General features: G+C 39.1%; 1 protein-coding gene across 6 annotated transcripts in view; it reads left to right on the top strand.

Moving 5' to 3' along the window:
* GRAMD1C (GRAM domain containing 1C) overlaps positions 1–14,326 on the top strand; it is a 50,616-nt gene that overhangs the window by 4,743 nt on the left and 31,547 nt on the right. For all 6 annotated transcript variants that reach the window (XM_090150704.1, XM_031613229.2, XM_031613228.2 and 3 more), the window contains exon 3: positions 12,706–12,790. In XM_090150704.1, coding sequence (XP_090006830.1) covers positions 12,706–12,790 — 85 coding nt within the window. The remainder of the gene's footprint in view (positions 1–12,705; positions 12,791–14,326) is intronic.

Here is a 14,326-nt window from a genome sequence, read left to right as displayed (position 1 = left end):
TGTCTGGGAACTCTGTTTTCTATTAATAAGCAGTCAAAGAAAGTTCATATGTATATCATAAGAAGAATGCCAGTGGAAAGAAGGAATAAAAAAGTAAGTCCTTTGTCACAAAATGTTTGGTAGAAAGAGTTGTTGAAATCAAATAGGCATCTCTCTGGGAAAAGCTTTTATATGGGAGGCTTGTTTAAGAGCTTGGAAATGTGAGTGCAAGAGAGGTGTTGTAAAGAAAAGTAGTAAAAGATGTTTTGAAGAAGAAAACTTGAATGTAATATAATGTTTAAAGAGATGGTCAATGTGAAGGCGTGTGACAGCAGTAGCAAATAAGTGATGCAGGGAGAAGTTAAAACAGGAAATCTTTTATTTCTCATGATACCAGAACAAGCAAGGTTACACAAGACTTGGAAAAGGATCCTGAAATTTGGCAAGCATGGATGTAGTTGATACAAGGAGCTAATCTATGGGAGTGTGCACATATGTTCCCAAGAATACAGTAAACAAAACTCAAACCTCTACAGGAGGGATGCAAATACATACATAACGTCCAAATGATAATGTGTTGCAGCACAGATGTCCACTGATATACTTTTGGGGCCTGAGACTGGTAAGAGTTGGATGAGGTAACTAGAGATGCAAAAAATGGTTTAATACTCCTCTCTATGCAGACTCATGTTCACCCTAGGGATGGATTATTGGGCTTGTTGTATCAGTAGATATATTTTGGCAGTTCCATATTTAAGGTCCTCTAGTCACTTCATCTCCAGTGTTGTGTACTTGACATGATACTTTCTTTTTCTAAATAAAGCTTTCTGTTCATCCTTACTTCTGAATGCTTGGCTTATGAAGAAGAGACATCTCTGCTTGTGACAGCAGGGGAGGATTTTTAGTCGACTCATTATTTGCTGGTATGAAGCATTCTGGTGAGGAGAATAAGAATTAGATGTAGATCTCTGAAGAGAATAAAAAAATGTTAAGCTTATGCTGTTTTCTTCTGAAGTGCCGTAATGCTTTTGCTTTACTTCTAGCCCTTTTAGTTGTGATGACTTACCTGGAATCTCTAGAATAGATGCTTTTAACTCTGTGATGACACTGCTTATACAGAGGCAACATTTTAAGAGTGAGGAAAAGGCCAATTGTATTTCTAACGAGCCCTTGAACATTGTTTATTAGGTTTTGGGGTTTGTTTGGTGGTTGTTCCCCCACATTGCTTAATTTTCATCCTGGGAATCGCTCTTTGTTGTTGATGTAGCTCCAAAACAAGCACTAGAATAGATCTGTCTGCCAAGGAGTTTCAGCCTGTTCCGAACAAAGTCTGGCAGTTAGTACCCTGTTCAAATATGCCTTCCCCAGCTACAGTGGTTTAAAGCTATATCCAACATGTATTTTTACATTCATCTGAAGAATTAACCGCATAGTTAACAGATCAGGAAGAAAATACTTCAGATTCATGTGATTTATTTATTAGGTCACTACAAACAAAACAATTGGAAGTACAGCATCATTTAGAAAATCAATATAGTGTTGGTTGAATTATCATATCTTTTTAATGAAAAGGAGCCTTACAGTTTGAGGAGTGAAAGCTTTAAAAGAGCTCTAAGAGACAGAAGCTCTTCTAGGATCCTTTTGAAAGGGAAGAGGACAGATGAACAGAACTACATAGCATGTGGTTGTGTAGTGCTACACTTAAGTCATTAGCAGTGACTAGTGGAAAAATCTCTAGGAAGTGTTTAAGAAAAAAAATCAATCTGGAATCTCATGTTTAGATGATTTGGGACTCATACTTCCCTTTCTAAAAGCATAAAAATGTTCAAGATGAGTAAATGGTTTTGGTGTTACTGATGATTCTGAAAGTCATACTTTGTCTCATCCTATGTAACAGATGGTTATGTCTCTTTATGTAAAGACTCGTTAGTGATATCAGCCATATTTTAGAAATTACATGGAATAAAGGTGCTTTCTGAGTAGTGCTTCCTCAAAATTACTTGTGAAGTCAGTAAATAGGGATTTTCTTTCACAGATTTTAAGTTTGATAATGTAGTAACAGGTACGCAATCTGATCACAACACACCTGTTCTCCTCCCCTCCCTTCCATCCCCACTTTCCCTGAAATTCAAGGAAATGAGAGTCATTCAGAACTTCAGCTTGCTTGTAGAACTTGTCAGCCCCTCCTGTTTTCTGCTGTTTCTGCCCAGCAGGACTCAAGATATCAGCCCTTGTTTAGAGTGAGTGGAAGTCTGTGATCATAACTTGTGATCATACATAAGCTTACGTAGCTCTGCTTAGCTTATACTGCAAAAATGTCTCCTGATAGCTGACCCTTTACATTCCAGTTGAAAAAAATTCCAAAGTTGAAAAACTGTGTTCTCTCCTGATGAGAGTGATTCGATCAAATCCAGTTGCAGCTCTTAATGTAGCAATGGGTAGAATCTGCATTTGGTTTATGAGGCAGAAAAGGAAGTCAAATTAGATATATGAAAAATATTTTTAGGGTTAATTCAGTGTTATTTTTCGTACAACTTCAAATGCAGTAGGGCTACTCATTGGCTAAATGAGATGACCAGTGTAATTTACACCATCATAATTCATGTAGTATTCTGCATTCACTATAGCATAAACTACAGCTATTTACATAGTCTAATACACTTCTGCAATCTCTCACTATTGTCCTGACCCAAAATATTTATATATCCTTCTATGACTTGCTGAAAAACAAATGACAAAAGTCAGTTAATGCATCCGTGCTAAAGGAAAGCAGAATTAATCTTTTGAGAAGTCATCACCTTTTTTTCTGACTTGTATTTTGGGACTACAGCTAACTTGTGTACCAATTATAAGTGCCAGAGTCCAGTTCTGGCCAAGTAAGGGTGGAAAAGAGCAACTGAAGTATGAGGGGGAAAGGATTACTCGAATCTTTTAATTACATCTTTGTAATCAGGAAAATGTACAGACTGACAAACTTCTCCTAAACCAAAAAGAGGATAGGCACTTAAGACCCTTGTTAATTTGACTTTTATTGGTGTACTGGGGGAGACAATGTGAAACACAGTCTCTAGAAGAAACATTATAGGCATAACTTTACTACCAGATCTGAAGAAGTCATTGCCAGTCAATGCGATGTTTTGATGAGAATGCTGAATAAATCAGATCTTGTCTCCTGGAAGCTAAAAGCACATCGGGTTTCTTTTCAGAGCTGGCAAAGGTATTTTTTTCTATGGAAGAGTCCAAATCTCTTGAACCTTTTGCTTAACCTTCATCTTTAGAAATCAGACTGTTTGTTTCATCTGACCTCAGACATGTTTTGTAGTAGTTATATAAATAATTATAGTTGAAACTGAGGTTCCCAGCCTTATTGTGAAGTGGGTCAAACTTCCATACTTAGGTGTTTAATCAGATAATGACTTCAGTTTATCAACAGGAAATGAATGCCCTTAAATTTCTTTGTACTCATGCTTCTGAGATCTGAATCACACTGGTATCCAGTATTTGGCAATACCTTTCTGAGATCATCTTAGGTCCTCCTGTCTTCCTATGAGAAACAAATTGCCAGCAAATATTTTCCTTTATAGCTTTTCCTCTCAGTGCCTTGCTGCTCTTATAGAACAGCTCTTGAGGTTCCCTGTGATGTCTTATCTTTGCCTTGGGCAGGCAGAAGAGTTGCCTTGTTTTTCTGGTGAAACCAGTTCATGTTATTTACTCATGCAGCTGATCTTGACAAGGGGACTGTGTGCCATCCAAAGCATCACCACCCTAGTAGGCGCACAAAGATGAGTGCTTAAGAGCAGTGTGTATCTGTGGTTTGTAAAATGACTGGAAATATGGGCCCATTGTATTCAGTTGTCTTCTCCTGCAGGCACTTAGATTTCAATCTGGTTGTTAGAGTGATAAAAATGCGCTGAGATCAATTTTTTTTCCTCTCAGTTCCCTCAGTAGTACTGTACTAGGAGAGGGATCTCGCTTCCGTGAGTCATTAGCTGCATCTTCAGCCAGCTGCTGAAGGGTATCTGCTCACTCACAGCTTACACAGTGTCACAAAGTCATCTGCCTCTTCTCTTGTATCTTTGAAACCTTATGAGTATTACAGTAGCTTTTTGGACAGAATGTTGAAGCTGGGGATGCATGGCTGATATGTAGCCAAAAAGGTATGTGCAGACTCCCCATACTTCAGTGGCTTGTTGGCAGCAAATGATGCTCACAAGCAGTTCATGCTTTTCTCCACAGTTGGGTTGTGCTTCCACAATGTCCCTCTGCAGAGGGTGTCAAAGCCTGACTTCACATCGTTACTTGCAGAAATGCAACAGGCAGGTCCTAGATGGGACAGGCAGAAAAGTGTAGGGAGCACAAAGGAAATAGAGTAGTTGTGGGCCTACTGTTCCCCTTTGGGAGCAGGTGGAGAGTCCTGTTGGGTGTGCAGAATCCTATAACTTCACAGCAGCTGTTCTGTGCCTGTTCTGTGAAGAGCTGAGCTCCAGGCAGCAGTGTACTCATTTTGGCAGCTTGGCCCTGTGTGAAGTATGCCTCAGTCTTCTCCTCTGATCTTCTGGAGCTCTGCCTGAGGAGGTTTCTTAGCAAGGCTTGAAGACTTAAAGAAGCAGGCAAAGACTAGGTGGTGTGCCAACCTAGGTTGGCACATACTAAGTTAGGTTTGGTCGCATACTAATTTAAGTGGTGTAGACGTGGTCTGTCTTTAAGAGTTGTGTGCAGCTGGTGCAGGGACTGTAGCTGTCTGATGCACTGAGGACCAAGTGCTCCTTTCAGAGCTGATGTTTCCTTGGTGATGGCAGTTTCCTCTGCTGTTCCCCTTGGGACTTTTGTGAACTTGAAGTGACCTATGTAACTTCAGTCTGCATTCCAAAGTCTATTTAAGATTATGGTCATTTCAGGTTGGAGCTGAGTGGCTTTACATGAATCCCTCTGCTGCCCCACTCCCCTTAAGATTTGACTTCTTTCTGTAGCATTTGTGTGCTAGTTCTGCAAAGCCGGTGTGTTTCTGCCCATTTTCCCTGCTGGTGTGTGAGCAGAGCCTGGCAGAAAGCTAACTGGTGCTGCTGGCTGGTGTCCAGCACTGGCTCTGAAAGAGTGGGTGAGAAGAGGAGAGCTGCAGAGGCTGCCTGAGTGTTGGCCAGGACTTGCGTGGACTGGATTGGGCTGCAGTTAGCTAGAGGAGGAGGTGTGTGTAGGCATGCACTTCTTCTGCCTTTACATTAGCTTCATGCTTCAGTCAGCTTTATTTCTGAAATTGAACATATGCTTTGCTCCACGCTGTTCATGTCAGACTTGAGACTTTGCATCCAAATCAGAGTAGTTATGAAAGTACGTTGGCTTAGGAAAGTATATTGCCATTTAGAAATGGTTCAGGACACTTCCTTGCATAAAGAAAATATTAAATACTGCAAAGCAAGTGCTTCAGAGTAAGCAGGGGATATTTTCAATCCAAACGGTATGGTTGTGTTTGTTTTGTTCTTTTTTTTCCAAGGAGAAGTTTATGGTGTTCCTTATGATAAGAGGCTTTCTCATATTGATAAGAAGGCATTTCCATCTGTAATGTGTTCCCAGCAGGCTTTGTTTTTTGTGTGTTTGAAGTGTATTTCCTTTTGTGTTGGCAAGATGCATTATTCAGTAGGCACTGTTCCCTCTGGAAAGCAGGCTCTTGTGAAAACTAGGCTCTGGTCTGATAACGTGCATAGTTGCACTGCTACTTTATTGAGCAGAGAATAGAGCCCCATAAGGTTAAATATAGACCTTGTTGGAGTAGCTTTTTGCTGAGTCCTAATTCCCTGGTACATAGTGGCTTGTGAAAGTGAGCTGATTCTGAAAAGGTGTCCTGAAGAAGGAACTTCGCAGAGGTCTTCACAAGTTGTAAACTGAAACACTTTGTTTCAAGATTCTTCCTGCTGTTCTTTAGTGGTTGTTGGGGGGCGGGAGGGAGGAGGAGGAGAAGTAGAAAACTTATCTTTAGCTGGCTGTGCATCTTACAGATGTGCATCTGTGAAGATCTTTTGTCCCCCATCTCTTAATATCAAACCTTTTGAGTTGCCTTTCTGCTTTGGAGGGAAGCCAGGTTTCAATTTTTATTTTTTACTAAAATTGCAGCTTTGATTTATTTTTAATTGTATAGCCTGGCATTAGCAATGCAGTTTGCAGTAACTTGTATAGTGCTAAATTTTCTTGTCTGTGGGAACTGTAGTTGTGGTAACTTTGGTTTTGGACTTCATAGACTGTTTTCCAAGCTGTGCTCCAACATGATCTGATATTTATATTGTATAGGCACCAATCAAGCATGAAACCTTCTGTCTTGCTCTTGAAAGGAGAAGGTGACTGGTGAAATGCAAGAGACAATCAGCCCCTTGTGAACAGGATTCCAGGCCAGCTGTGTTCATATCACACCACTTGGTAAACAGCTGTGATACAGCCTTCCTCTTCAGTAGTCAAGCAGAACTGCTTTTCAGAAATCTGATGCTTTATCTGCATCAGGACAAAAAGGGCTTGATGCCTGCAGTGGAGCTGGTGAGGGCTGGACTGCTGTTTGAGATGTGGGGCATAAGTGGGTGAACTCTGGAGGCTGGGAGACATGACACAGAGCTTCTAGTATACTTGACTCAGTTTTTAGTCTCACTCCAGAAGTACCTAATTCAGCCAGTTTAATGACACTGGATATTTTTCAAATACTTCTTGAGAGTTTGTCCAATATCATGGAAACTCTCCATAATGAAATGCCTCAATTTTCTTGCTATGTGGAATTTTGGAAGTTACTCATATTAAGCAGAAGAAAGTAATGATCTGTCTTACGTTCTTCCTGTGCCTGTCTTATACTTCTCTAGAAACTACTTTATATTGCTAACACTTACTTTATGGGGAACTAGGTACTGCCTTTAGCCTTGCTTGTGGTATCTTAGTTGTTTGTTTTGTTTTTTTTTTTAAAGCAAAAACCTAGAAAATAACTTGAGTACTTGTTTATGATCTCTTTTAATGTAACATCTCAAAGAAGTGATGTGGTGTATTTCCAACAGAAGATGCATACAGCTCAGTAAATTTCTCTGCCTATACTCAGATGCTATGGATGGACAAGACTGACAGTGATTTGTTCTCTGCTCAGGCACTAAGAAATTTTAAAACCTCTTTCTCCTTCTGCCTCTGCAAATAAGAATAGGGTTGGTCCACAGAAGGGGACGTAACAACCCAGTGCAGGGCCGTGTGTCTGCCAGTAGCTCAAAAAAAGAATGCTGTGTGCTTAGGAAACTCTTCTTGCCAGAGAAGTTGAGTGAGTGAAGAAGAGCATAAAATGAATGCAAGTGAAATAGTTTGGGCTCCTTATATTCTTCTTCCTTCCCACTGTGATCAAGCTAGTTTCCATTTCCTTGAGAGCATGGGATTTTGTGGAGAGCAGATTCCTATAAAGTACAGTGGTTGAGGTGTCCTAGCAACTTGCTTTTCTTCTTCTTTGGTATGAATCATATGACCTATTAATTAAATACAACTGTGTGGATAATGAGGTAAGATCAAATAGTTCCTTACTTAAAAAAAAAAAAAAGTAGACTCTGTACACATTGAGTCCCAAAGTGCACAGTGTACTGTACACTTCATAGTAAGTCACCTGAAGTCCTGTGACTAGTCCTTTCACTGTGCAGGTTTAATATCTTTGTTAGCAGCAAGTTACTGCTAGTAAAGCTTAGAGCACTCGATAATTGGAAGTTATTTCTAACCCAAGATTTGTCTGTGATTCTGTTAAAGTCTGATTAGTATAACTGGATCACTGTAAAGGAGTGGATCTGTGCTGTTTGCCCTTGATAGGGTTAATATAGAACAAATCTAACATCCAAAGAACAGCCTTGCACTCGTTTTCAGAAGAAATAGAAAACTGTCCTAGGATCCTGGAAATACAAGAGAGTCTAGTCGTCATGTGAACGTGAGCTTCCACTGTGTTACTGTGCCTAACAGCAAACATGAGCCCTGGATATATGTGTTTGACGTGACTCCTGCAATGTTGTATATATCTCAGTAGCTTATAGCTAAAGAAGCAAACCGAAAGTACGAGAGAATTCAGCAGAGCATGTAAACAAGTCTGAAAAGTCTTCCTTGCAATAGCTGGAGAAACTTAATGTGTTCCAAAAGAAGATAGAGGGTAGCTTGCTTGCAGCAGTTCACAAGATGAAGGTAACATTCAATCTATAGCTAGGATAGATTCTCCATCAGTGGTGATACTTTTTATATCAAGAAGATAAAATGAGTGTGTAATTTTTTTCTTTCCCAAGAGGAAATTTAATAATCACAGCTCCAATTTTAAAGCAGGGTTTTTAAGGCAGTATAGGTGTGGCTTGTGCTTTGTAGGTTAGATTGGATGGTTCTAATGAAGCTTTCTAGACTGAAGAAATGACTGTAGTGGGAGCAGTGCTTCATAGATGAAAATGCTTGTTAGCCTTAGTGGAGGGACACTACCCAAATGTGCTATGGGAATTGTTCCATTTTTTTTATATGTAAGTTTTGCCTGTATCTGCTTTGGAGGAAGTGAAGTCCTAGTTTACTTTGCCTTCTACTGCTAAATGAGACTTTTGTTCAGGGCTGTTGACATAGGTAGGTCTCCCGTAGCCTAATGAAACTTTAGACTTGGAAAGTTTAGTGTTAGATTGCTTTTTACATTTCTCCCTCTACAGATACGTTTCAAAAATACTTCTGACTTAAAGCATTCTTTGTATAAAATTCAACTCCTTTCCCACTGTGTGTTGTCCTCCTGGATGCTTTAACTCGTGTTATTAAGTAGAATTTTAGATATAGTGGAAGAGGAAAATGGTACATTCTTTAAGAATGCAAATATTTTACCAAGGGTAATTAATGGCTCTTTTAATGTGCTAATGTAGGATTAAAAAGTCATTTATTTTCAGCCACACCTTGAAACTTAATAGGAAAGTATAGGCCAAGTTTGTCTGTATTTGGGGAATAGCACAGCAGGTGGTCTTTAAGAGAGGTGAACAGCATTAAATTTCCTTGCTTGTGGACTGGAGAGCAAAAGCACTGGTTTCATTGGCCATGTTTTAATGTTTAAGTGAGGCTTCTGAACATAAAAGGAGAAAGTCAGGCAGCTTTTTCACAGGCTTATTTGGATGTATGACCTCAAGCACATGACAGTATCTGTTTCCAGGACTGTGAAGTTCATTGGAGGCTTGTGTGGATCTCGTAAAATCAGGTGATGTCCAAGTTGTGTTACTCTTAGTGAGGTCATCTGACCTGTGCTCTCAGCTTTTTGTATTTTCTTCTGCATGTCAAAAATACTGCAGATTGTCTGGTAATGTGTAGTTTTGTGGTGTCTCAAATAATGCAAAATTATTACTGTTTTTAGTAAGCTTTAAAAATGTACACAATTCTGCTGAGGTTGACTATTTGCATGCTTAGCAATATGTGCAATCAAACTATTTCCTGACAGGTAGCTTTTTTTGTGGTACCTTTGGGAGAGGGTTTAGCTTAATTTTCCTCCATGGTTTGCTAAGTGGCTCAAATTATTTGCATTGTCCATACTTTGATGTTTTAAGTGTGAAAGGACACTGTTTTTAACAAGCTTTCATCGTATAAATAACTCAGGTTAGTCCTATTTAAGTTGACCTTATTTCTGGAAGTTGACTTTATATAGTTGGACTCTGGTCCATTTCTAAACAAGGTATGTTAATCTTTTGGTTCAGTGTCTTCAGATAGTACCTGATTCTTAAGTAACTGCCTTTATAAAACTTCCTGGATGATGCTGAAGAGGTTTTTCTGCTTATGTTGTTTTACAGATGTCTGGTGTACTTTTTGGCTTCAGATAAAGAATACTAGTATGTTGTTGACTGGACTTAATGTTTTGCTTAGTGATCAAATATAGCGTGTCCAGAAATGCCTAAGATTATCCTGAGGCAAAGTGTTTTCCTGATGACTTATAATTAAACTTAAAAATGTACATGTATTAAAAACGGCTGTTTTCCTCTGTTAAGCTCTATAGTGCAGCCTAATGTCAGCTTTTCTTGTTTTAATATTTAATGGTAAGTTTTGTAACCTGGAGGGGTGGCAACCTGCCTGAAACACTGCTGTGTTATGAATATTTTAATGGTGATATGAGAGATGCTATATTCACATAAATGCAGATGTCTGTTTTCTTCTTTTGAAGGAAATTGGTATTCCCAGTTGTATTAAAAATGCTCCTTTTGTTTCCAGAGTCCATTGACTGATGTCTTAATCACCAAGCCACATGCTGAGTGCGTAATAATTACAAATCTAAGTGAGCTACTCTTTGTACAAAATCAGGAAAAGATAAGGTTAAAAAGCTTCAATGTGCTCATTTTTCTTCTGCTGATTAGATAAGGATTTGGAGCAGGTTTTTCATAAACATTCTAAGAGCTTCATAGAAAAGTACAATTAATAAGAGTGTTTCTTATTGCTTATCGTGTGACAAAGAACACTCATCAGTGGCAGTAAGGGATTCTCAGACAAGTTGCAGCAGGTTTTATGCTCTAAAGAAATTCCATTTCTAAGTAAAACTCAAGATTCTTGATTGGATTCTTGTAGCTCTTGAACTGGCTGATTCAGTATAAAAGTGTTTGTGATTCTGTAACATTTTGATTCTCTCTTTCTGATTCCTTTTGTCTTGTAACCACAGAAATGGTCGATTTTCAATGTAGCTCAGTTCTGTTCAGTATTTCTCAGTTCTGAGAAAGTTCATCTTTAAAGTATGGCTACATATGTCAGACTGGAAGACTTTCAATTTTCTTCTGTTCTCATGGCAGATGAGTTCTTTTTCTCTTCTCATATTTAAAGTAGTGTTACAGAGTTAGTGTTATTGAATAGGTTCAGACATCAGTCTGACAGTCGTGGCTATGCAATGTGTATCTCTGCAACTATAGGCAGAAACTTCACAAATTCAAGGTAGCTTTTAATTCTTTCCCATGTCTTATTATTTTTTTTTTCTTTAGAATAATTGGAAACAACTTCTTCTTGATGGGATGCAGTCCTTGAATATCTGTTTCAGATGATCAGTGAAAAACGTGTGCTTCATAATATGACATGACAAGGCCAAGAAACCACAGCTCATCTACATTAACAGATGACATGTACTCAAATAATAAAACACTTGTAACTTCAGAAATAGCAGTAAAAAAAAAAAAAAAGAAGAAATAGCAGTAATGAAACAGTATAAGCATATAGCTTAGAGGACATGTCTAAGATAGCCCTGTTGGTTGCACCGAAAGCATTCATTCTTCCTTCTCTCCCCTTCTGGGAGAAGTACCTATTTTCTCTGTTTCCCTCACTGCCTTTCTCATTTACAGTGCTCAGAATATTAGTGGACAGCAAGTGTGTGCTCTCTTGAGGTCAGACACAAAGACTTTCTGTTATTAGAGGTAATATGAGGTAATGTTCAGGAACTCAGTATCTTTTTAAAGCTAAACTGTGTTGGAAACTGTCCTTGATGTATTTCATTCACTTAAACATCCATACTTGTGGTGTAAGAATTGCATTCTGAACTATAAAAGCAACCATGGATGTATCTAAAGGTTACTGACCAACTGATGTGCTGCAGGAGTGCCAAAACTGAGTGTCTTCTAGTAAACATACTGTAAGGCTATATGGTCAAAAATGGTTCTTCTGCCACCCTTCTTCCCCCATCCAGAAAATAAATTTAACAGAAATGAGTTTAAGATATATGCCAAGTTCTAGAGTGAAAAAGGTGCTCTGGGGAAGAATAGCAGCCGTATGCTGTTAAGATCTTCAGAAAAGCTTAAAAATCAGACTATTAAAAAAAACTAACTAAAAAAAAAAATATCTTGTATTGCTTGAGAGTGACTTCTGCCTGTCTTAGCTATAATTTGACTGAAATGCTGACTTATGCAACATTTCATCAGTAAGGCCCTTAGAAGAAGTGGTAAACGTCTATTAGGGAAAAAAAATGAGACCTCATTATTACTGTACAGTGAAAAATAGGGCTTTTACAGCAGAGTTGTTTCTGGAGAACGTGTGGAGGCTTTTTTCATTTGAAAGGGAGCGGGGACATTCATTTATAAGAATGAGAAGTTAAAGGCCACCTGGATGAATGTGCTCTGCTGCGAGTTTACCACACAAATTTCATCTTAAATGAATCCTAGATCTTGATCTTATTTTAAAATGCATGGTGAAGTAGCCCAGGTCAGGAAATCAAGAAGTGATAGTGGTGCTGATGATTGTACATACAGAAGGAAGCTTTGGCTTTTATTCCTACAGGTCTAGTTATAGCAACTAGCAAAAATCCCTTCTATAGTAACATCTTTCTTCAGTGGCACTCTAATTAGAAATTGGTGTTGTAGGTGGTATCCTTCTGTCCAACTGGTGGCCTGCGTGAGGACCTGATCTGCTCTGTCACCTCTCGTGTTGTGGTTTTGCTCTCTCTTCACTGAGTCTATGCTAGAAGAGACTTAGCCCTGCAAAGGCTGTCTTGTGTTTTTTGAGTGGAATAGGTTGACATCAAGCAGCTGTAATGCCTTATAACCGGCGTCTGGCCTCATACAGCATGGATCATCCTATCCTAAATTCTGGGAGCACAGTATTGTATAAGGGAAGATTGTGGCTGAGACGTTGTCACATTTAGATACCACTTATTCCTTATTGCTCCTTTGATGTTAATTTGGTCTTTAAGATAAAGTTACAGATCTAGTATGAAGACAGTTAATGGCTGAAAATAAATCTGTTTGCTTAACCTTTTGCCATTCTTTGTTGCAGCTCTCAAGTTCCACTTACAAATATAGGAGTGAGGAATTCAAGAGGCAGTTTTCTCATCTGCCAGATTCAGAGAGACTCATAGTAGGTAAGACAATGACACCAAAAGCTCTTTTGTTAGGCTGATAACTTCTGACTGCAGCTATACCAAGGCTTTTTTTTAATGGCGTATTCAATCTGTAGCTGAGAATTTTCTGTTCTCCTGTCTCTGAACTACTATCAAATACCTGTAGGGAAAGCCAGGCCCAAAGTTCTTTCGTCTACTGCCTACTTTTGAAAAAGACAGAATGTTGTTTGGGTTGAGAAGTGAAGAAAAATATACAGAATCATCTGGTTTATCCATATATTGGGTGAAAGCTTCTTGATTTCTTTTACTACTGCTACTTTTTACTGAGTGACAAAATACCCACATGAACTGATGAAGGTGTGACTGGTGCATGTTAGCTGACAAGCTGGGAAGAAGGAGTTACTCTGCAGGATCATGGTGAGGACTTAGCCTGTGAGTGTAATATACTTGTATTGAATTGTGCAATATAAGTGTGAGAACAGAGGTAGAATTAAATCCTAAGAGCACTGGATTTGTTTTATGTTCTTTTCAGTGTGAATGACCGACTTGGTAACTCTTGAAGCATTGTAATTGCTCATCTTCTATCCTTTGAGTGTGTGAAGAGTCCTCTGTATCTCTTTGAAGAGGAAATTAATTATGGTTTGAATTAGTTGTTATAGATGCTGTGAGAGAAGGTAGGAATTCTGTGGTTGTACTGGCTTTGTTTTGAGACTAAACAGTGAATGTGAGGCACAGTGAGGCAGTGGGTGATGCATTTCAGCAGTAGTGACTGCAACATGAAATATGGTCCGTGTGCTGGATCAGCTCATCCATGTGAATCAGAGATTGTGACCAGGAAATTGTATAGAGCTGAGTATCAGCTTCAATGTATTAGAAACCGTGGTGGCAGTATCACAAAGCTTGCACCAGGTGAATCCCATGAGTGTTCATCCAGAACAGAAAGAACACTGTAAGCAATTTGTCAGGACCTGTTGAACCAATATGAGGCTGAAAGTGAGTTCCTGGGTTGCATCATTACTGGTGTATGAGATATTGGTATCCCCACTACAAGCCAGAGTCAGAACTACAGTTTGTAGAGTGGTGACATATGAATTCCCCGTTGAAGGAAAAAGTTTAAGATGCAGCTTCTGGTGAGTAAAGTGATGAGTACTGTATGTTACTGTCTTCTAGGGTAGGAGAGGGATAATCCTTCTGGATATCGTGGAAACTGGACAAACTGCTGGTGCTGACTAAGCTGAAGGCTCTGATTAAAGAGTCAGGCCAGAAAAGAAGACAGCCTTTCTCTTGCAACATTGTAACATCAGGCCTCATACCGGTTTGAAGACTGTGGAGCATGTTGCCAGTCTTGGCTGGACCGTTTTGTCACATCCGCTGTATAGTCTGTATAGTCAAATCTACAGATTTGGCTCCTTCCAACTTTCATCTGTCCACACTGACATGGACAATGTTTTCCTAGTAACAATGCTACACAGAACATGTGAAACAGCAAGCCATCTCCTTGATGCGGATTTTTGAGTGCAGCATGCAGGCTCTTGTTCTTAGCTAATGAAAGTGCAT

Source organism: Phasianus colchicus, chromosome 1 (assembly GCF_987193195.1).
Source record: "Phasianus colchicus chromosome 1, bPhaCol1.hap1.1, whole genome shotgun sequence".
NCBI classification, from domain to species: domain Eukaryota; kingdom Metazoa; phylum Chordata; class Aves; order Galliformes; family Phasianidae; genus Phasianus; species Phasianus colchicus.
This window is presented reverse-complemented; position numbering and strand designations above follow the sequence as displayed.